We start from the raw sequence: 21,483 nt of genomic DNA, 5'->3' as shown, positions 1-21,483 counted from the left end.
TCGTCTCTAACTCTCCGCAGGCAAGTAACACAAACAACAACATCCCACTTCACTCGCTCAATCGCAAGTACACTCGTGTCCCAACCACCTGATAGGCATCCAGGATGATTGACAGGTTTCACAGTCTCACAGAGGTCATGAGACCTTCACTGACCTCCTGAACTCAGTAATTGTCATAACTAATCTTATCTAGAAAAACTTCTTCCCGGAAACATAACACTTATAACATAACATGTCCCTCAGTCCGTTACAATACTATACACCTCCTCTGTGAACCTGCGAAAGCCAAAGAAATAGTAATATCATAAACTCAGATGTTATCCAGGGGAGACCCAATGATAGGAACCTGAACCTTCTGCATAAATATGTATTTAACATGTTATTATACAGAACATGATGCTATGGTATGGATTATAGGCAGCCACTCATGAACAGCACTTTGGCTGTGATTTAAATATATTTAGGGATAGTGCAGGCCTGATGTATCGCAGGTGTTACAGGAGATCTGTGGGCACTGAGATGCTCCTTCTTGGTTTCTGGGAAGGAGTTGTCAAGGGTCCTAAGAGACCCCACCAGAAGGTGAAGGATTGGAGAGTAGTGGTGGTTGGGTTCAGGAGGTGTGGACTCTACCATAGACTGGCTGACGGGGGTTATGCCTATATCGGGCCACGTGGGACCTCCTCACTACATCAGCCAACCCAATCGCCATTTTCCTGGGCTGCGGCTGATGCCTCTTCTCCCATTCCCAGAAACGACCTCCACCATCCCCTTTTTTTCACGTTTGTTTTGAGAAAAAAAAAGATCCGGTGGAAGAAGAAGTGCATGTGACCTTCTGTGATGTCATCAGGATAGGCATGAGATCAGAAAAAGAGAATATCATCATTGTACAAACATGGTGAGTCCGGCCAAGAAGTCAACCTTACCCAGAAAAGTAAAGCGAGAATCTGTCAGTAAACATCCAATCAGATGTGTCCGGGTCCACTTGCTAAAATCTGATGGGTGGAAAAGTTGCACCAAGGGAGGTATACAAGTCAGACTGAGGGATTTTGATTCTTTGGAGCCGTTTTAACATTGTATTCTTAAACAGGAAAATAGACGACTGCCCACTGGTTGCCCAAATCTGAATGCATGTCTTCATCTTCATCTTGCCAACAATGAAATAACACAATTGTGAATTACATTGTTGAGGTATGAATCCAAGCATTACTACTAAAGAAGACCAAGCATCCCAAAAGTAGAAACGAATGTTAATCTGGAGTCGGACTTCCTGAGATATAAATAAAGATATGGAAGGGGGATTTTTTTTCTAAATTCAATTTATGTTCATCTATTTCTCATACTTCTTATCGAATACATTGTAGGAAACATACATAGACAATTAATGGCGTGTGGAGATGAGAATGTGTACAAAGTTTTATGGTAATAGTATTACTTACAGTGCAACTACTTACATTTTACATTTCAAAATCTTGAGCACCATCGGGTTTAATGGAGTCTTTTTGCATACTTTCTTATGCATTTGAATCCTCTTTGACACATGTTGCATTACTGCAACAATGTTATTGTTTTTGTACATTTCTTAAGCAATGTGATGGCCTGAACTGCGCCAACATACCACCATATACAGGACTATCTCAGAAAATTAGAATATTGTGATAAAGTTCTTTATTTTCTGTAATGCAATTAAAAAAACAAAAATGTCATGCATTCTGGATTCATTACAAATCAACTGAAATATTGCAAGCCTTTTATTCTTTTAATATTGCTGATTATGGCTTACAGCTTAAGAAAACTCAAATATCCTATCTCTAAATATTAGAATATCATGAAAAAGTATACTAGTAGGGTATTAAACAAATCACTTGAATCGTCTAATTAACTCGAAACACCTGGAAACACATTTTCAAATGTTTGATTTTGTTTTGCTGTTATAAATCTTTTTTTTACTTGGTCTGAGGAAATATTCAAATTTTATGAGATAGGATTTTAGAGTTTTCTTAAGCTGTAAGCCATAATCAGCAATATTAAAAGAATAAAAGGCTTGCAATATTTCAGTTGATTTGTAATGAATCCAGAATGCATGACATTTTTGTTTTTTTAATTGCATTACAGAAAATAAAGAACTATCACAATATTCTAATTTTCTGAGACAGTCCTGTATAAGCTGAGAGGTGGCTGTGTAGTGTTCCGCTTATGACAACTTTGTATTTAAAACTTAGTTTTGGACAGTTTTGAAAACATTCATCAGACATTTTTGAATCACTTTTCTCAGATGATCTTAAGCATCTATGCGCTGCATCCTAGGAAAGCACATGTAAGCAAGTTTAGAAAAAAGACAACAAATATAATAAAAAACAATAAATCATCACAAAGTAATATTACGGATTACATTTTTGGAATTACATTTTGGGTGTATAATGTCTCTTTTAAACAGAGAACATGAGGCACTTGAAATACTTTGAGAAGGTTTGAGAAAGCGTGACCGTGTGTCCTGTTCTCTCCTCAGTCTGCCGAGACACTGAAAGATAAGAAAACAAAACGGAGCACATGAATGCCTCCGGGTCTGAAAGTGAGAAACACTTCCTGTCGTCAGAACTCAACCATCACAGCCTCACGTGTGTATGGCTTCTTGTTAGCATGTAGTGGACATCTGTCCAAAATGTCCTCACGTCACATTTTTTATACATTTGTGTGAAATTGGTACAATAGTTCTTGAGTTACAGCCAAACAATTGTCAGTTGTGAAAAAAAAAATGTATAGCTCTATTCAATTCAATTCAGTTTATTTGTATAGCCCAATTTCACAAATTACAAATTTGTCTCGGAGTGCTTTACAATCTGTACACATACGACATCCCTGCCCCAAAACCTCACATCGGACCAGGAAAAACTCCCAAATAACCCTTCAGGGGGAAAAAAAGGGAAGAAACCTGGAGGAGAGCAACAGAGGAGGATCCCTCTCCTAGGATGGACAGATGCAATAGATGTAATGTGTACAGAAGGACAGATTTAGAGTTAAAATACATTCAATGAATATGACAGAGTGTATGAATAGTTCATAGTAGGCATATTCGATCCATCAGGCAGATGGCGGTGGGGAGGAGTCTCAACAGGACAGTGATCCATCAGGCAGATAGGGAGAAAGCAGAGTTAGTAACGTGTGATTGAGAGATGAAAATTCATCCTTAAGGAGAGAAAAACAGCTATAAGCCTATAGCAGCATATCAAGGTAACTATAAGCTCTGTCAAAGAGGAAGGTCTTAAGTCTACTATTCTACTTTACAAGCTCCTTAAGATATGATGGAGCATCACCAATCAAGGCTTTGTAGGTTAAGAGAAGAATTTTAAAAGTGATTCTTGATTTTACTGGGAGCCAGTGCAGAGCAGCTAGTGCAGGAGTGATGTGATCTCTTTTCTTAGTTTTAGTGAGAACACGAGCTGCAGCATTCTGGATCAACTGGTTGCAGTAATCCAGTCAACCAATTTTCTGCATCTTTTGAGACAAGATGCCTGATTTTTGAAATATTACGTAGATGAAAGAATGCAGTCCTAAGATTCTTTACAGTGGTGTTGGATGCCAGGGCAATGCCGTCTACAGAATCCACATCACCAGATAATTGATCGGTCATCCATGTTTGGTTTTATCGATAAATATAGTTGAGTGTCATCTGCATAACAATGAAAGTTCAAAGGAAGCATGTATAAGGTAAATAAAATTGGTCCACAGAACCTTGTGGAACACAAATACAAACTGAGATCGATCTGATAATTTAAACCAAATTAGTGCCCAGTCTCTGTAACAGGATGGGTCTAACAAGACCAGGACAGAGAGTGGTGTTTTCTAAATCCTGATTGAAATTTCTCAAATAAACTATTATGATCTGATCCCTTCTGATCCAGAGGAGGGGAGTGTTTAAATAACAGCACTTGAAGGAGTGTGGTGTGTGGCCCAGACATAGCATAAGACTAAATGATAAATAGCCAATAATTAAAAAAGCGTCTTAAAAGCAGCCTCGGGTCGGGATGGGGTCCAGAGGGTAGACGTGTTAGAAGTAGAAACCGTTGAAAATAATTGGTCACGGTTGATGGGAGAAAAGCCCTCCAAATATACACCAGGGCATACATGTTCTTCAATTTTAGAGCGAGACTCATTGAATCCAAGAGCAGAGGAGAACTCAGAGCAGATGTTTCCGGTTGTCTGAACTGTAACTGTTTGAATGTGTTGTACGGCGACCTTGAGTGCCTTGAAAGGCGCCGTATAAAATAAATGTATTATTATTATTACTACGAGCACACAGATGCAAATATTAGCTTATTTTACTGCTTCATAAGTGAGACATTAAATCTACCCTGTGAATTATTATTGATAACGCAGATCAACGATAACCGTACTCACTCTATTGTATTGAGGCAGTATTTCTGGTTCGTTGTTAGTTCCAGAAGCACTCTGATTCCCGAGTCTTCCAGATTGTTGCCCATCAGATGCAGCTCCGCCAGATGTTTGGGGTTTGACTTCAGGGCAGCGGTCAGGAACGGAATGCTCTTCGAGGTCAGGCCACAGGTGCTCAGCCTGAAGAAAAACAGAACCACTTTACCCCCTACGCCATTTAGAAATGACCCATCATAGGCAATGTATCATGTGGTCGTTGCATAATTAACCATTGTTTAGTTAACCTGACAATAAGGATCAAAATATGGACTATACGGTGATAGAGCCTTTCGAACACACCGATCCATCTGGCGGGGCTTCAGAGCGGGCCTCTCCATAGAGAAGCCTCCAGCTTACTGTACATCTCCATAGCATGCATCAAAGCCTGACAGCCACCACACCGCTTATAATGTAGTAATAACCCAACTATATATAGTATTATAAATACGGTAACCGAAAAAGATCTAAGCATGGAGAAATCTGGTGAGAAGACAAATTAAATATGCTGCAATTTCACAAAACGTCTTTTAGAGGTATACAAACCTAAATATTTGGGACTTCTTTGAAAAGAACTGAATGAACAAAAACTTACGACAACTTCTCAAGTTTACATTGAGGGCTTCTGAGTCCCACACAGAGTTTCTTCACTCCCTTATCTTGAAGGTTATTGCCCGACAGGTCCAGCTCCCCGATAACGCTCTCCTTTGAAGCGAGCCCTGACGCGAGCTCTGGACAACAGTCCTCAGTCAGGCTGCAGTCGCTCAGGCTGAAACGGGACAGAAATCACACTCTAGCATACTGCTCCATTATTTCAACATTTGTGTAATGAAGACTAACGTTTAAAAATAATTAAATTGGGGACTTCTGTATTACTGGCAGCATCGAGCAACATGTTCCAGACAGTAAGCATTAAAAGTTGTCCAGTATAACAATCTTTCTCGGAGATGTGTTAAAGCAACTGCAGACACAGCTGGGGGAGGAATATGTTGTTCAACAGAAAATGTTTGTCGTGTTTTAAGATCATCTGCCTTAATGGACCAGTTAAGTCCATGGAAACAAGCAACTTTGTGCCCACTGTCAAAATGTTCAGCAAGAAGGGATGTAGCTCTGTGGTGCTCCTGACCAGGAGGCTGTTGACTCTTCACAAGTTCTCTTGGCTGACCCCCTGCTGTACCGCTTCAAGGAGGGCAAACAGTCAAGTACAGGGTTCTTACACATTTTGACCAATGGATTTCCATGACTTTTAACCAAATTTCCATGACCAAACTGAAATCTCGGTATATACATGAACATTTTAGAAAATGTTGCATATTGAGAGCGTATGCCGGCTTATATTTTGAGCGTCTTTCTTTAAAAAACATTAATTATTTCAAACTCGGCGTAAATAAACATGTGATTATAACAAATTTCCATGACTTTTCCAAAACTTTTATGATTTAAGTTTTTTACATGACTTTTCCGGGCCTGGAAATGGGCATTTTTAAATTCCATGACTTTTCCAGGTTTTCCATGACCGTACGAACCCTGCAAGTAAGTAGTTAGTTTCCTTCTCCAACCCTTTCAGAGGCTCTAAAAAAGGATTGAGAGTACAGAGAGATAACATAACACACCGACACGGATATCCCGGTTGCATTCCAGGGGAAGTTTTCATTGGAGGATATCAGATAGTTAGGAATGTTTTGGCTGGAGGAGCTTCAGTCGGGTTCACACTGGACACAAACCCATGTCAAGAGGGAGCAGTAGCATGGCTGTTCACACCATAACACAACAATCGCTTCTGTTCCTTCTCTTGTTTTCTACACAGCTAAGCGGTGGAATAAGTACACAACTAAACGCAACTTATTGGTCCCCAATAAAGCAAAAAGATTTACTTGAGCGTTTTCAGATGACTCAGTGGATTCTTCAGTCCAGATGAGATTTCTTTGGCTCCGTTGTCTCTGAGGCAGTTCATGCTGAGGTCCAGGTGTTCCAGCTCCACTGCTTGCCAGTCGGTTTTTCTCAACGACCCCCTGTAGAGCTGGGAGACTGAACACAGCACAGTCGCCAGATAACTGCAACCCTGTCCAGTGATTCCACATCTCGACACACTGAAGGGAAATAAAGAAAACATTTTAAAGTTATCAGGACATGAGCATCGAATGAAGTCTTTCATTTGAATTTAGGAGTGACACATTTTATTCTTCTATCCAAACATTTTTATTTCAGTCAGCAAGTAATCAAAGGAGAAATATTGGAGCAAGGCATTCTCACTTGAGTTTTTCCAAACTACACCACGCGTACATGCCCTTGCAGATGAGCTCAAAACCTGCGTCTTTCAAGTTGTTGTTGCTCAAATTGAGCTCAGCCAGGTTGCTGTTTTCGAACTTCAGAGCTTCGCCGATTCCTCTGCAGCTTAACACAGTGAGGCCGCAGTGGTACATCCTGCCAAAGACACATGTTAATTGGACGTGTATTCATGCATGTTGGCAAGATGAAGGGGATGCATTTCTGAGGTCACACTCACTCCAGCTTTGTAAGCTTCGATATATCACATTTCTTAAAGAGTTCAATGGCGCCTTTGTCTCCGACCATGTTGATGCTCAGATCCAACACTTTCAGGTTGGTGGAGTTCTTCTGCAGAGCTGAGGCCAGATGATAGCAGCCCTTTTGCTCAATGTTGCACTGTGATAGTCTGTGAGAAAAATGATCAAACAACAAAACAGAAATGCTACATGCGCAGAACATTGTTAAAGCCAACTGTCTATAATCAACACATTAAGTTTGAGTTACTCTTACCTCAGTGTTTCTATCTTGCATTCAGGAGATCTCAAACCATCTGCCAGATGTTTCATTCCGTCATCTCCTATTTCATTCACGCTGAGATCCAACTCTTGGAGTTTCAGGGACCGTCTCAGGGCCGTGGCCAGGAATTCACAGGCATGCGAGGTTATTCCACAGCCCGGCAGCCTTACGATCTTCAGCCGGCAGTTTTGGTCACTCAGCCCCTCCACAAGCTCCTTGACTCCATCGTCACTGATGGTGTTGTATCCGAGGTCCAGCTCCCTCAGGTAGGACTCTTTTGTGCTCAAGATTGCCGCTAAGGCTGGACAACATTTATCGGTCAGGTTGGAGAATCGCAGCCTGCAAGGAGATGGGACTTTATGGGATGGATTGAATTGAGAAAAATAAACAAAACACAACACCAATTATAGCACATAAGAAATTCATTATTTAACTGACTTGTTCTTGGATGTACAGTGCACTCCTTCAGAGTATAAACACTCATAATCTTTTCTTCAGTCCTCATGCCCATATAAAATGATAGAGAATATATATATACATAAATATGTATATTAATAAATGTATGTATATATAAATCAATATATATATATAAATCAATAGGCCTCAACAAAAGGCCTCAATAAACACTCTTCAATTTCTAATATTATCTCTTAAATTCCAGACAGACCATATCCGCTGAATGATGTATCTATGTGATAACAAATTGAATGCGTATGGCAGATTATCAATATTGTCTTTAGCATAGGTAACGCCCCATAAACACCATATAAGGGCAGTTGTTCTGTTGTGTGAAAAGGAATCAAATGGCTGTGAGCAGAAGAAGTTCAGATTAAGTGAAATGGAGATACACAGTAACATCAACAAGTATCTAAAAACAGTACAGAAACTGAAGATGAATTACTTTAAAATATATAATAACATCTTGGTAGGAGTGATCTTGTAAAATGTGGAAAACACTGGTGGATCCCAGCAATCAATGGGTAATAAAAACACAAGAACAAATCAGAGATGTAAGATACGGTTTAGTTTTAGGGGCGTTTAAGAATGTTAGGTATCCATATGTGAAACATGTACATATTGGAAGCACACTTTTTATACTTGTACTAATTTTTCTTCTGTGTAGGAATTCACTGTTGGCCCAATGGGTGTAAATGCAAACATACATGGCTTTCTTGGACTTCAAAATATCCGTCAGGTGCTTGAGGAGTCTCTCATCACATCTCGTGGACAACTTCATCTCAAAACTCTCCCTCATCCCTTCAAAAAGGCTGGTCCTCTGCATCATATAATTCCAATGTGTTTCCGAGAACTCATGGAACGGAGAGAAGCCGTTGTTCAGGTAGAACTTGACCTCTCCCAGTAAAGCCTGGCTGTCGTACTCCCTCAGACAGTGGAACAAGGTCACACCGCTGTAGGACAGAATGTTCTGCAGGATCTTCTTTTTGGTTTGCTCAAACAGCGGATCAGTGGGCTCCAGCATGCCACGTTCCTTAAGGAGGCCAAAGATGAAGCGCAGGAAGACATCCTTCTTTCCATCAGCATGCTGCACCACCTGGTCCACCAGACCCAGACAATGGTTAGAGTAGGCCGGACCCGTTTCAAAACGATCCAGTTCAGCAGACGCAGCCAAGAACTCCTCAATGCTCGAGTGACCGAAGCGAAACACTGTGGTGTTACGGAGCCCCGTCTCTTCTCTCAACGCCAGAGGACACTCCTTGGAGAAAGTGGACGCTTCCTCAACACTGAGGTCACTCTCTCGAAACTCAGACTCGTACATGACATGAGCCGTTCCCAAGCGACGCAGTGCCAGCTTTTTCAGCTTGGCAACAATGTCCGGGTTCGATGCTTTGACCAGATTTGTGTACATCTGGGTTAAATTAAGGGGATTGATTGTATACCCAGTCTCTGGTTTTAAATGATCCTTCAGCACGTTTGCCATGATCATGCAGATCGCAGGTATCTGACAGAGAAAGTTCAGACTCCTCGATATTTTCACGTGGTTGAAGGCTTTATTGGCCAGATCCTCATTACCCATCACTCTCCCGAAGAGCTGCTCCTTCTGTTCATGACTGAACCCTTGAACCGCAGTCACTTTAAGGACATGGCAACTGGGGATTTGATTCATCGCTGCAACTCGGCTCGTTATCCATATATGAGCACTGGGAAGTAAGTTCCCCCTGATCAAACTGGTCACTATATTATCCACTGTGGATACCTCAGAAGCATCAGTCACAGTTGGACAGCAGAAGTTTAGCGGGCGATGATACTCATCCAGTCCATCGAGGACAAACCACACGTTGTTTTCATTCAGGCAGGAGAAGTCGAGCTCCTTCAATTCAGGATAAAACGTGTGGAGGAGTTCAATGAGGCTCAATTTACTTCTTAGCAAGTTCAGCTCCCAGAACGTGAGAGGAAACAGGAGCTTGATGTCGCGGTAACCTTTCCCCTCGGCCCACTCCAGAGCACAGCTCCGCACTGTTGTGGTTTTGCCAACTCCGCACACTCCTAAGGTGACGACCGTTTTTTGGCTGCTGTTATGTTTGCACTCGCACGATAAAATATCGGCGAGCGGGACGGTTTCATAAAAAGCCCAACTATGAAGGTCAGAATTGTCAACATATCTAAACTCGTGCTGGTGCAAATTGGATAGCAGGTAGTCGTGCTTGAGCTTTCGATTGCAAAGTCTTGATGGAAATAAAAACTTTTCTGAGGAGTCCTCATTTAGTTTCTGATATTTCTTCTTCAGGGTGGTTTTCAGACAGCTTTGGAGATCCATCACAGAGGCAGTGGTTCCTGAAAAGATGAGCAGATGGTGAGTGTAAAAAAACGAAAGCGATTTTGTTATCAAAAGACAGTTAAAGTGTGTCTGCAGCAAAGAGACAACAGTGGGGGAGGGATTTATGGGAGCGCACATCACAAAAAATGTGAGTTCCATGTGTGAGGAAAATCACATACATATGCACTTGATCATGAAAAACTACGATAAGTGTATTGGTTGACAATAATGTAAAAGATCTCGCTCACTCCAGGCTCACAAATCTATGACTGGACCCGTTTGTGAATATGTGCAAAGTTGTATCTGGTCTCGACGAGTGTCTCGCGGCCAGAGCAGAACTTGCTGGAGACCCAGCATCTGTTCTCATGCCCCCTCAAGAAATAGAAAATTGTCAACCTGGACTTATTCCAATTTGATAAATAGACGAGTAAGTAATTTGGGTCCTGACGTCTGGTCAGGAAAAGTACACCGGTGGGAGAGAGGAGCCGAGGAGGTCCCTGGGGGTCGATAAGTTACCAAGCCGAGGCCAGAGTTGGACTGTTTTTAGTGCATGTCCTTTGTGCAGTTAGTGGATCCCGGAACAAGTGAAGCTAGAGCGCAAGTTCAGTTGGAAGACCATACCCTCACAAGCCTGCCATGAATTCCTCATACGTCTGCCAATCATTTCTCACACATGCTCACTCATTATTTACTTGCTGTCGTTGCCGTCAATCATGACACCAGCTGCTTAGATCACCTGGTCCCCTCTAGCCAATAAGCACATGGAAACAATGACATGACTAGCCTATCATCTTGCTGCCGTCTCGTTTAAATATGTGCGTTAGATAGCAACAGTAATTTAGTTATTCAAAAGGTACTCATTGTGCCAACAAAAGATTCAGTTTCAACCGCGACATGAGTGGAGGTCGTATACTCGCTACAATGTAACCTCTCTCTCTCTCCTAGATAAATCACCTGTCTGACCCAAAACTGAACACAGTTTTTTGTTTTTATAATCATGAGCTTCCTGCAGGACAAAGCCGATGAGAGCTTAGGTTTAACAAGCATAAGAATAAAGAATATAAGAACACATACAAATATAATATATAACACCTCATTTAAGAGCAGACTCAAGACTTTCCTCTTTGATAGTGCTTATAGTTGGGGCTGAATCAGGTTCACCTGGTCCAGCCCCTAGAGATGCTGCTATAGGCTTATAGCTGCCGGGGGACATTTAGGATACACTGAGCACCTCTTTCTTCTTTCTCTACTCTCTCCATTGCACATTATTAACTCTGCTTCCTGACCGGGTCTGATGCCATGGCCCTGCTGATGCTCCGCCCACTCTTCCTCTCTACCTCCTTCTGCTTGATGGATAACGGAGGTCTGGATCGTGGTCCGTGCCTACTACCAACTATTCATACACTTTGTCATACTCATTGAATGTGTGGTTACTCTGGAATGATTCATTCTGTACACATGACATCTATTCAACTCCCCGCTGATGGTGTGAGCGATGCTCTGCATCAGGGGTGTCAAACTCATTTTCATTGTGGGCCACATCAGCCTCATGGCTGCCCTCAAAGGGCCGGTTGTAACTAACGCGGTATAATTCTAACTACTCCAGAATATATTGTTAAATAACTGTGTTTGCATTGGTTTATTTAAGTGTACTTATATGCTGCTCTACATGGTCAGAGTCTTGAGGAGCAGCTTTTATACACGAACTCTAAATAAATTAAACAAAAAGTATAATTAAAAAAGATTCACATATTCAACATTAAATTTTCTTCTGATTATATTATAAATACTGAAAAACATGAAGCAGCACTCACTTGAACCTTAGTGACCACTGACATAGACCTGATGGAGGAATTCATAATGGGAGAACTGGGGATGTTTGATTATTACAAAGTCAATAATATCGATAATATAAAATGATATATGAATATTATGAACTAATAATATTATGAAACAGACCCGAGGGCTTGATGGTCCGACGTTTGAGGGACTTCCTCAACACGTACAAATATTGTTTATTTCTTCCGTGGTGGACGGTGGTAACGAACTGTTATATGCCACGATAAGCCACGCCCCCTCTCCGGCGCGAGTGAAGAAAACAATCACAAACAGTCAGGCGAGTGAACTCACGCGAGTACATTTAGTAAAGCTTCGCAGGAGTTCCCCTCTCCTCTGGCGTGAACGCAGCATGAAGGAGCGTGAACAGACCGCACGCCGCTGCAGAAAAAATGACCTTCAAAATTAGCACAGGATTTATTTTTTCCCCCTTTTTTAAGAAAAGGCATCATTTCTATTGCATGCAGTCGCGGGCCACATAAAATGACGTGGCGGGCCGGATGTTGCCCGCGGGCAGCGAGTTTGACACATGGGCTGTGTCTACTACCGCGCACTTGAGCACTTCGAGCACTGACTTTCAGTGTTCGAAGTGCGCCACTGAAAAAACCAGCAGAATTCAGTGCACTGAAAGTACCCGGATGGTGCACTGCAAACGGGCAAAAAATGTAGTGTAAAACGATGGACACTACTCGCCCTAAGCGGCCGCCATCTTGGCGACGTAGCGGAAGAGGAGGAGCCATTTCGCCAGCTTTTCATTTTATTTCAAAAACAATGGCGGACAGCTCAAGCGGTAGACCACGAAGCTACAGACCGTACATGTAAGTATCAGCGGTAGTTACACATTGTACTGGTATTACAATGTACTACTAACATACTACTAACATGCCATTCTCAGATTAGTTAGCATACCTAGGTAGCATTAGATGCCATTGGATCTGCATGGCAGTTATGATAAGCTAGCTGGGTAATCCACCACCCGGTCCTCTTGCCAGTCCGACGAAGGTGCACTTTTATCGGACACTTTTCTGCTTGACGAGCGAAGGTCGGCTCAGCGCTTGCTCCAGCGGCAAGTCCGACATAGATAGTAGGTCATCGGACAGTGTTAAACAACGGCTGTTCTGTTAAACAATCGAAATAGCAATTTTAATAATGGATTAACAATGGATATGCTCAGTTTAATAACGGGTTAACATGACACATAACGCTTACCAACACGCCGCCCGATAATTAATACCGCACGATAGCTATCTAAGCTTCCTTCTCTTGAAATAATTGCTTTCAAATCATCGTTTGTGTTGTTTTGGTGTATGTATTAATTTAAATGTAATCGTGGTCTGGGACAGAGCACTGAATGGCTATCCTATTTCTGTTTCCTGCCCCAGAGACGTTTCCTGGAGGTGCTGGTGCTGGTCCTCTGCTGCCCTCCCGACATCTGGCTCCAATGACCTCTGGCACAAACCTCACATCCACCTCCAGGGCCTTTAAGAAGATGGACCGCCATCGCGTCTTCAGTATCCCGAAGGACCTCTCCACAACACACCTCGCCTTTGACAGGCAGCAGTTGTAGCTTGGAGGTGGTTGCGGACAGGCTGCCTGAAGGGGTCATGAGGCAGATTCAATTCAATTCAGTTTATTTGTATAGCCCAATTTCACAAATTACAAACTTTACAATCTGTACATAGACATCGGAAAACTCCCAAATAACCCTTCAGGGGGGAAAAAAAGGGAAGAAACCTGCAGGAGAGCAACAGAGGAGGATCCCTCTCCTAGGATGGACAGATGCAATAGATGTAATGTGTACAGAAGGACAGATTTAGAGTTAAAATACATTCAATGAATATGACAGAGTGTATGAATAGTTCATAGTAGGCATATTCCACGATGGAGACGATCCATCAGGCAGATGGCGGGGGAGGAGGAGGTGGAGTCTCAACAGGACAGTGGCACCCAGACGATCCATCAGGCAGATCATAGGGGATGACCCCATGAGACGTAAAGTCAAAGACTTCCGGGAGAAAGCAGAGTTAGTTTGAGATGAAAATTCATCCTTAAGGAGAGAAAAAGCATATCAAGGGCTGGACCAGGGCAACATAAACTCTGTCAAAGAGGAAGGTCTTAAGTCTACTACGAGGTGACTGTGTCTGCGGACTGAAATGGAAGCTGGTTCCATACTGGCTCCCATTCTACTTTTAAGACTCTAGGAACTACAAGTAGTCCGCATTTAGAGTGGGGCAATATGGTACGACAAGCTCCTTAAGATATGATGGAGCATCACCAATCAAGGCTTTGTAGGTTAAGAGAATTTTAAAAGTGATTCTTGATTTTACTGGGAGCCAGTGCAGAGCAGCTAGTGCAGGAGTGATGTGATCTCTTTCTTAGTTTTAGTGAGAACACGCTGCAGCATTCTGGATCAACTGGAGGGACCTAAGATTTATTAGAGCAGCCTGCTAATAAGGAGTTGCAGTAATCCAGTCTCAAATTTTTCTGCATCTTTTGAGACAAGATGTGCCTGATTTTTTAGATGAAAGAATGCAGTCCTTGAGATTTGCTTTACGTGGGAGTTAAAGGACAAGTCCCGATCAAAGATAACGCCAAGATTCTTTACAGTGGTGTTGGATGCCAGGGCAATGAATCCACATCACCAGATAATTGATCTCTGAGGTGCTCAGGATTACTCGGTTTTGTCTGAGTTTAACATCAAGAAGTTGCAGGTCATCCATGTTTTATGTCTTTAAGACATGCTTGAATTTTACAGAGTTGGTTGCACTCCTCTGGTTTTATCGATAAATATAGTTGAGTGTCATCTGCATAACAATGAAAGTTTATGGAGTGTTTCCTGATAATATTGCCCAAAGGAAGCATGTATAAGGTAAATAAAATTGGTCCAAGCACAGAACCTTGTGGAACTCCGTGATTAACGTTGGTGGTTATCGAGGCGTCATTTACAAATACAAACTGAGATCGATCTGATAAATAGGATTTAAACCAAATTAGTGCCGTGCCTGAAATGCCAATCGACTGCTCCAGTCTCTGTAACAGGATGTCATGGTCAATGGTGTCGAATGCAGCACTAAGGTCTAACAAGACCAGGACAGAGAGGAGTCCTTTATCTGCTGCCATTAAGAGGTCATTTGTTTTTCATGTCTCGGTGCTGTGGTGTTTTAAATCCTGATTGAAATTTCTCAAATAAACTATTATGATGTAGAAAGTCGACAACTGATTACCACTTTCTCAAGGATCTTGGAGAGGAAGGTTAGAGATCGGTCTGTAGTTAGCCAACACCCTGGATCCAGAGTGGGCTTCTTCAGGAGAGGTTTAATAACAGCCACCTTGAAGGAGTGCGTGGCCTGTTAGCAGAGACACATTGATAATATCTAATAGAGAGCAATTAAAGGCAAAACGTCTTTAAGCAGCCTCGTCGGGATGGGGTCCAAGAGACAGGTAGACGTGTTCAAGTAGAAACCGTTGAAAATAATTGGTCACGGTTGATAGGAGAAAATCCTCCAAATATACACCAGGGCATACAGCGGTTTCAAGGCCATTCCACTTGAGGACAGATTGGCACTGGTTATGGGCAAGAGATTATTAATCTTGTCCCTAATAGTTAAAATCTTTTCATTAAAGAAGTTCATAAAGTCATTACCACTAAGGTTTATAGGAATGCTCGGCCCACAGAGCTGTGACTCTCTGTCAGCCTGGCTACAGTGCTGAAGAGAAACCTGGGGTTGTTTTATTTTTCTATTATTGATGAGTAATAGGCTGCTCTGGCATTACGGAGGGCCTTCTTATATGTTTTAAGACTATCTCGCCAAACTAAGCGGGATTCTTCGAGATTAGTTGAACGCCATATGCTCAAGCTTTCGTGACGCTTTGCTTCAGTTTGCGGGTCTGAGGGTTATACCAGGAGCAAACCTCCTCTTCCTCACTGTCTTCTTCTTCAGAGGGCTATCGAGTCCAGTGTCATTCTCAGAGAGCCTATGGCACTGTCAACAAGATGATCAATCTGGGACGGACTAAAGTTAAACCAGGAGTCCTCTGTTATATTGAGACGTGGTATCGAATCAAATACAGAAGGAATCGCTTTAAATTTAGCTACAGCACTATCAGTTAGACATCTAGTGTAGAAACTTTTGACTAACGGAGTACACTGGTAGTATAAATTCAAAAGTTATGAGGTTGTGGTCTGACAGAAGAGGATTCTGTGGGAAGACGTTCAAATGCTCAATGTCAACGCCATAAGTAAGAACAAGATCAAGCGTGTGGCCAAAGCTGTGAGTGGGTTTCTGTACTCTGACAGAAGCCAATCGAGTCCAACAAGGAGATGAATGCAGCACTAAGGCAATCATTATCAACATCCACATGGATATTAAAATCTCCAACAATAATAACTTTATCGGTTTTAAGAACCAAACTTGATATAAATTCTGAGAATTCAGATATAAACTCTGAATATGGACCTGGTGGCGGTACAGAATCACAAATCGAATTGGCTGTAGTGTTTTCCAGGTTGGATGTGAAAGACTAAGAACAAGGCTTTCAAATGAGGTGTAGTGTAATTTTGGTTGAGGATTAATTAATAGGCTCGATTCAAAGATGGCTGCTACTCCACCTCCTCGACCGGTGCCTCGAGGAATGTGAGTATTAATATGACTTGGAGGAGTCGATTCATTCAGGCAGACATATTCTTCATGGCTCAGCCAGGTTTCAGTTAGGCAACATAAATCAATGTGATTATCTGATATTAAATCATTCAGTAACACAGCTTTAGATGACAGAGATCGAATATTTAGGAGACCACATTTAATAGACCTATTTTGTTGCACTGCTGAAATAATTGTGTTAACTTGTATAAGGTTATTGTCTCTTCTGCTTACTTTTGATTTATTTAATTGAAGTGGCCGTGGGACAGACACAGTCTCTACTCTAAAGTCAAGGGTGGGTAACTGCTCGAATGGAAGAGCAGAGAAGGGTGTTAAACTACAACTCTGCTCCCGGTTCCTGATCTGAACCCTGGGTTGTCATAGATTAAGTCCGGTGATCAACTTGGTCATATTCGCAGAAATGAGACGCTCGTCCAACGTGGGATGAATGCCGCCTCCTCATCAGATCAGGTTTTCCCAGAAAGTCTTCCAGTTGTCTACGTAGCCCACATTATTCGCTGGGCACCACCTCGACAGCCAGCGGTTGAAAGACGACATTCGGCTATACAATTCGTACAGATGGGTTGGGACAGGCAGGGGTAGCCAGACAGGCAGGGGTAGCCACCATCCCCAAGGATACAGTATCCTGGTGGAGGGTATGACTGCTCATAGAAGATGGGGCTGTTATTCAGGACCCTGGCATCATGCTCTGAGCCCGGGGCCTGTCTAAGGCCCTGGCCACCACCCGATAGGAGGTGGCAAGCCAAAAAATAAAAACTAGACAGGAGATCTCGGGGCCCCAACCGTGGTCAGTCAGTGCCCAGCACAGCCATGAGGGCGTTGAATGACTCTCGGGTGAGCCTGAAGTCCACCCTCATGTCACTGTGGCCATCAAAATACAACGCCAGCAGTGGCATTGCAACATTGATACGGCAGCGCCGCCTGGGACTGGGTGGCTGCTGTAGAGTGTGGGGAGGGGAAGGGAAGATTATATTAATATGTAAGTCATTTTATCAATAAAATGTTGTCATTGAGGTTTTGTAGTCTTTTATTGCGTTTTCTGATTTATATTAGAATTGATGCATGTTTGTAACAATAATTAATATGCCTGTGTGTTCAATTGCTCATTGATTCCTGTATCAGGGTAAACTTCACTACAACAGAGATGTGTATAAAAGTACAGTCAGTCAAAGTAGGCCTATTACTGTGTGAATTCAAGCAGATGATGCCTATCATTTCAGTGGATAATTCTTAAAACTAATTGGAATCTAGGGACAAACATGTACAGAGTTGTCATGTTTTATTTCCATATGGTGTGTTTGGATTGCAAAGAAGAAGGCTACTTCTGACAAAGATAATTGAGAATTTAGCATACCTAGCGAGGAGAATTTAATTGCAACTACTACATGAAGCTATGCTGTGAAGGTAAGGCAAAATCACAATTAAATTTACATATACCATCTCGACTTCAGCCAGAAGGCGGAGTCTCCTGCCGCGATTGTGGAGGTATCGCAGTTTCCACATGGGGTGGAGAAAGGGGTAAACAAGGGGCAACAAGAGGGCAAGAAGTGCATTCATGTTGTCAGTTTAAGGGTTCGGGTATCGCAAGCAGATTTGCATATGTCACTCCCGGCTTAATTTCGCGGGTGCCGTGAACAGATTTGCGTCCGTCACTTCCGCCAAGTGGTTAACGGTTAAGTGTTCCATTTGAGACAGACTCATCAGCGACGCACTGCACTGCAATGCAGTGCACTGAATTGCAGTGCACTGCATTGCAGTGTACTTCGTTAAGTGCGCGGTAGTAGACACAGCCATGTTCTCTGCATGATCCGTATGCCACCTTCACGTGAATGATATGCACCTCCGACTGGACATTTCTTCTCGGCTAGCTTGTTTATTAGCAATGGCTTTGCGCCACATTCATGTGCTCCTTGCTCTTTTCATGTTTGTCAAATAAAGGCTGGTTGAAATTCTTTGAGCCTTTATAAAACGCACCCGTTTTGTCTGCTAGATGTGGATGTGAGCGGCAAGTCTTGCAACACCTTTCAGTGCGCTCATCGTTCGCTTCAAGCCACTGCACATCTTGGAGCCGCTTTTCCGATAAGTCTTTTCTTCTACTCTGGCTCCAGTTGGTGTTTCTTTGTCGGTGGCGAAACGCCAAAGAAGCTGCTTAAGGTCTGTTGCTTTTTGGACATTTCTGAGAGTAGTTGACAAGCAACATGTGTAAGATTTTGATAAGTACGCACTTGACCGAAGGCGCGAAGTTACACAAGTGGCATTACGCATTGTTAATTATCTTCGCCGATGCGTACCTGCGTACCAGTTATGTGCATCCCTGCATATATTGCATCTGTCCATCCTGGAGAGGGATCCATCCTCTGTGGCTCTCCTGAAGTTTTCTTCCTTTTTTTCACCGTGAAAGGTTTTTTTCTAATTCTTGTGAGTTTCTCTTGATCCAATGTGAGGTTCTGGGACAGGGATGTCGTATGTGTACATATTGCAAAGCCCCCTGAGGCAAATTTGTAATTTGTGATATCGAGCTATAGTATAGCCCGATATCACAAATTAAAATTAAATTAAATTCAGTTTATTTTTGTATAGCCGCTATACAAAATAAACTGAATTTAATTTACTTGAGCTGCATGTCACAGTTCAGCTCCACACCCTCCACACTATTTTCCAGTCACTCCCACCTCGCCAGTCGAACTCCCTTAACCTGTTCGCTCACCTGCCTCTGATCACTCATCATTAATCAAGTCACGACTTAGGAGAACAGTTTACTTTTTTTAAACTTTTCTTTGTGGTAAAAACAAAAGCAGAAAGAGTGGAGCGACAATCATAAGAGCTGTAGCCTTGGTGTCTGTATACAAATACACAGTATATTCAACCCAGAAACAATAGAAGTCTTGCTCTCCAGCGTTTCCTCCTCACGTCACAGGTCCTCCCTGCTGTTGGTTTAGTGTCTGGAGGAGAAGGCTGTGGCGCGACGTTACTTCCGGGATTAACCTTAGATTTTAAATAGAGTTAAACGACGTTGTGATTGTAAACTTACTGCGACATTTCCCACCAGACTCGAGGAAAACGAAAGTAGCGACCGGACCTGAACAGTTCGCCGGGGTTTCTCGCGGGAGTCCCGGCGGGTTCAGTCCGTTTGTGCCGCTCCAGCTGAGCAGCACACGAAGCGACTAATGTTGCTTTTTTGTAACCCAGCCTTGCTTACCGAGACGAGCGGGCGGCGTCGTGGACGTGAGCATCAGTGGGGCGTCTTGAAGTAAAAACACACTGGGAACAGGACTCCGAGCTGCGGAGGTGACTTGCGTTAACTAGTTGACTATCTAAACGTTAATTCTCAGGAAGACGGAGGGGGGCGGGCTGGTTCTGTCACTTCACCACCACTGTTGACCACGCGCCTCTGTGCCGCCCCCTGCTGGTCACTGAACATGAACATTCATATAAACAACAACGCTCAAAGACGTTAAGATATGACCGTCATTTGCGACGCACACTGATATTAAACGATAGCTGATGTAGGCCACACATTAAAACATTAATATAAACATTAAAAACAGCTCACTGATGGAATTAATAAAAAATATACTAGTTTCCGTCGATTAAGATTAAACTTAAACCAAAGTTATTAGTCTATGAACATTTCAAATGCATCTCGTGTATTATGTTTTATGTCCGTTCTGTAATGACAGTTTGAAAGAAACTACTATTAACAGTTGGTTAGATCACATTTAAAATGATTTTTTTAAATGTTATACATATATAGGCCCAACACACGTCCTCAGAACCCACAGACATGTGGGTTTAGTACATCAGTTTGATTTTATGGTGAATACCTCACGAAAGAGGTTGCACTGAGAAGACTTTATTTAGAGTCTATTATGCCAATAAACACATTATTTTTGTCCCAATTATCTCACTCTTCTCATTAACACATCTCGCACGAATGAAGCGAATAAACCGAATGACACGGATAAACCACACATAGTCTGGTGAGTAAACTCATCCTGAACATGACCTCAGGTGCACAGGGAAGGTAAGACCGGACTTGAGCTTACTTCACCACGCCTAGTTCGGTGTACAACAAGGATAAAATCCGTGTGTGACAACCACACTGGTTGTACTCCTAATTTCATATTCATTTCATTAATGATTGAAAGTTTGAAACATTAACAAAACTCTGGAGTTTTTTTGGCGAAATGGGCGTTTTGATAGCTTCATGTAATGGAATTGTGTTCAATCCTGGACAGTTTTTAGCTAACATTCCAATAACATGTCACTTAAAACATTGATTACGTTTTCAGCTGATTTAATGGTGTTGAACTACTATTCCTTACCTTTTGAGCTAAATATAGTTTTAATTATTAGAGTCAGCTTTGCCTTTACTAGAGCCAGTACTCTAATGGACTATAATGCCGGTAAATTAGCCATTTGCTGGTCACCAACATGTTGTCAACATATTGGACCGAAGTTCTGTTCTTCACAATAACATATCACTTTTCAACAACTCCAAACTATGCAATACAAGCTCCGTAATTTCCATTTGAGTGTATAACACCACCTGTTGGATGTTTTGTTACTCTTCTCATGTCAATCACTTGAAAAACACCAGCTCATGCATGAACTTTAACAATTATGCACACATGTGTTGAAAATAACAATTACTATCATACTTCACAGTGTAGAGTAAGAGTTATATTACAACTATAAACACAAGTATTCATGATTGAAAAGCTATATTGTTAAAGCAAAAGACAAATGACTCTTTGAAAACATGATACACATTTAGAGACAAAAACAAAATTATTCTGGACACAAATAACATAAAATATCCTCCTCCTCATCCAGCTCCTCATCCCAGCCATCACACTGGACCCAGGTTTTGAGGCTGTATGAAAAAGCATAACCATATATTGTTTAGTCTTAATCATGACTAATGTCACCATCATGTTATAATATTGTTTTTTCAGGTTACATAAAGCATTTAGTGGGAGTGAGAGCAACGACTTTGGA

At 42.1% G+C, this 21,483-nt stretch overlaps 1 protein-coding gene across 1 annotated transcript; it reads right to left on the bottom strand.

Moving 5' to 3' along the window:
* Nucleotides 1-1,400: 1,400 nt before the first annotated feature.
* LOC130189684 (NACHT, LRR and PYD domains-containing protein 14-like) lies at nucleotides 1,401-19,797 on the bottom strand. The gene is made up of 9 exons (XM_056408612.1): nucleotides 19,682-19,797; nucleotides 8,373-10,002; nucleotides 7,204-7,548; nucleotides 6,932-7,099; nucleotides 6,679-6,849; nucleotides 6,300-6,515; nucleotides 5,021-5,194; nucleotides 4,396-4,569; nucleotides 1,401-2,518 (listed from the first exon to the last, which is right to left on the bottom strand). Exons 1-9 carry the CDS (start codon nucleotides 19,713-19,715, stop codon nucleotides 2,503-2,505), a joined length of 2,928 nt encoding a protein of 975 aa, XP_056264587.1. The 5' UTR covers nucleotides 19,716-19,797; the 3' UTR covers nucleotides 1,401-2,502.
* Nucleotides 19,798-21,483: the final 1,686 nt, after the last annotated feature.

The sequence above is a fragment of the Pseudoliparis swirei genome, chromosome 24 (genome assembly GCF_029220125.1).
Source record: "Pseudoliparis swirei isolate HS2019 ecotype Mariana Trench chromosome 24, NWPU_hadal_v1, whole genome shotgun sequence".
Taxonomy (NCBI): Eukaryota; Metazoa; Chordata; class Actinopteri; order Perciformes; family Liparidae; genus Pseudoliparis; species Pseudoliparis swirei.
Note: the sequence above shows the minus strand (reverse complement) of the source record. Positions and strands in the feature narration are given on the sequence as shown.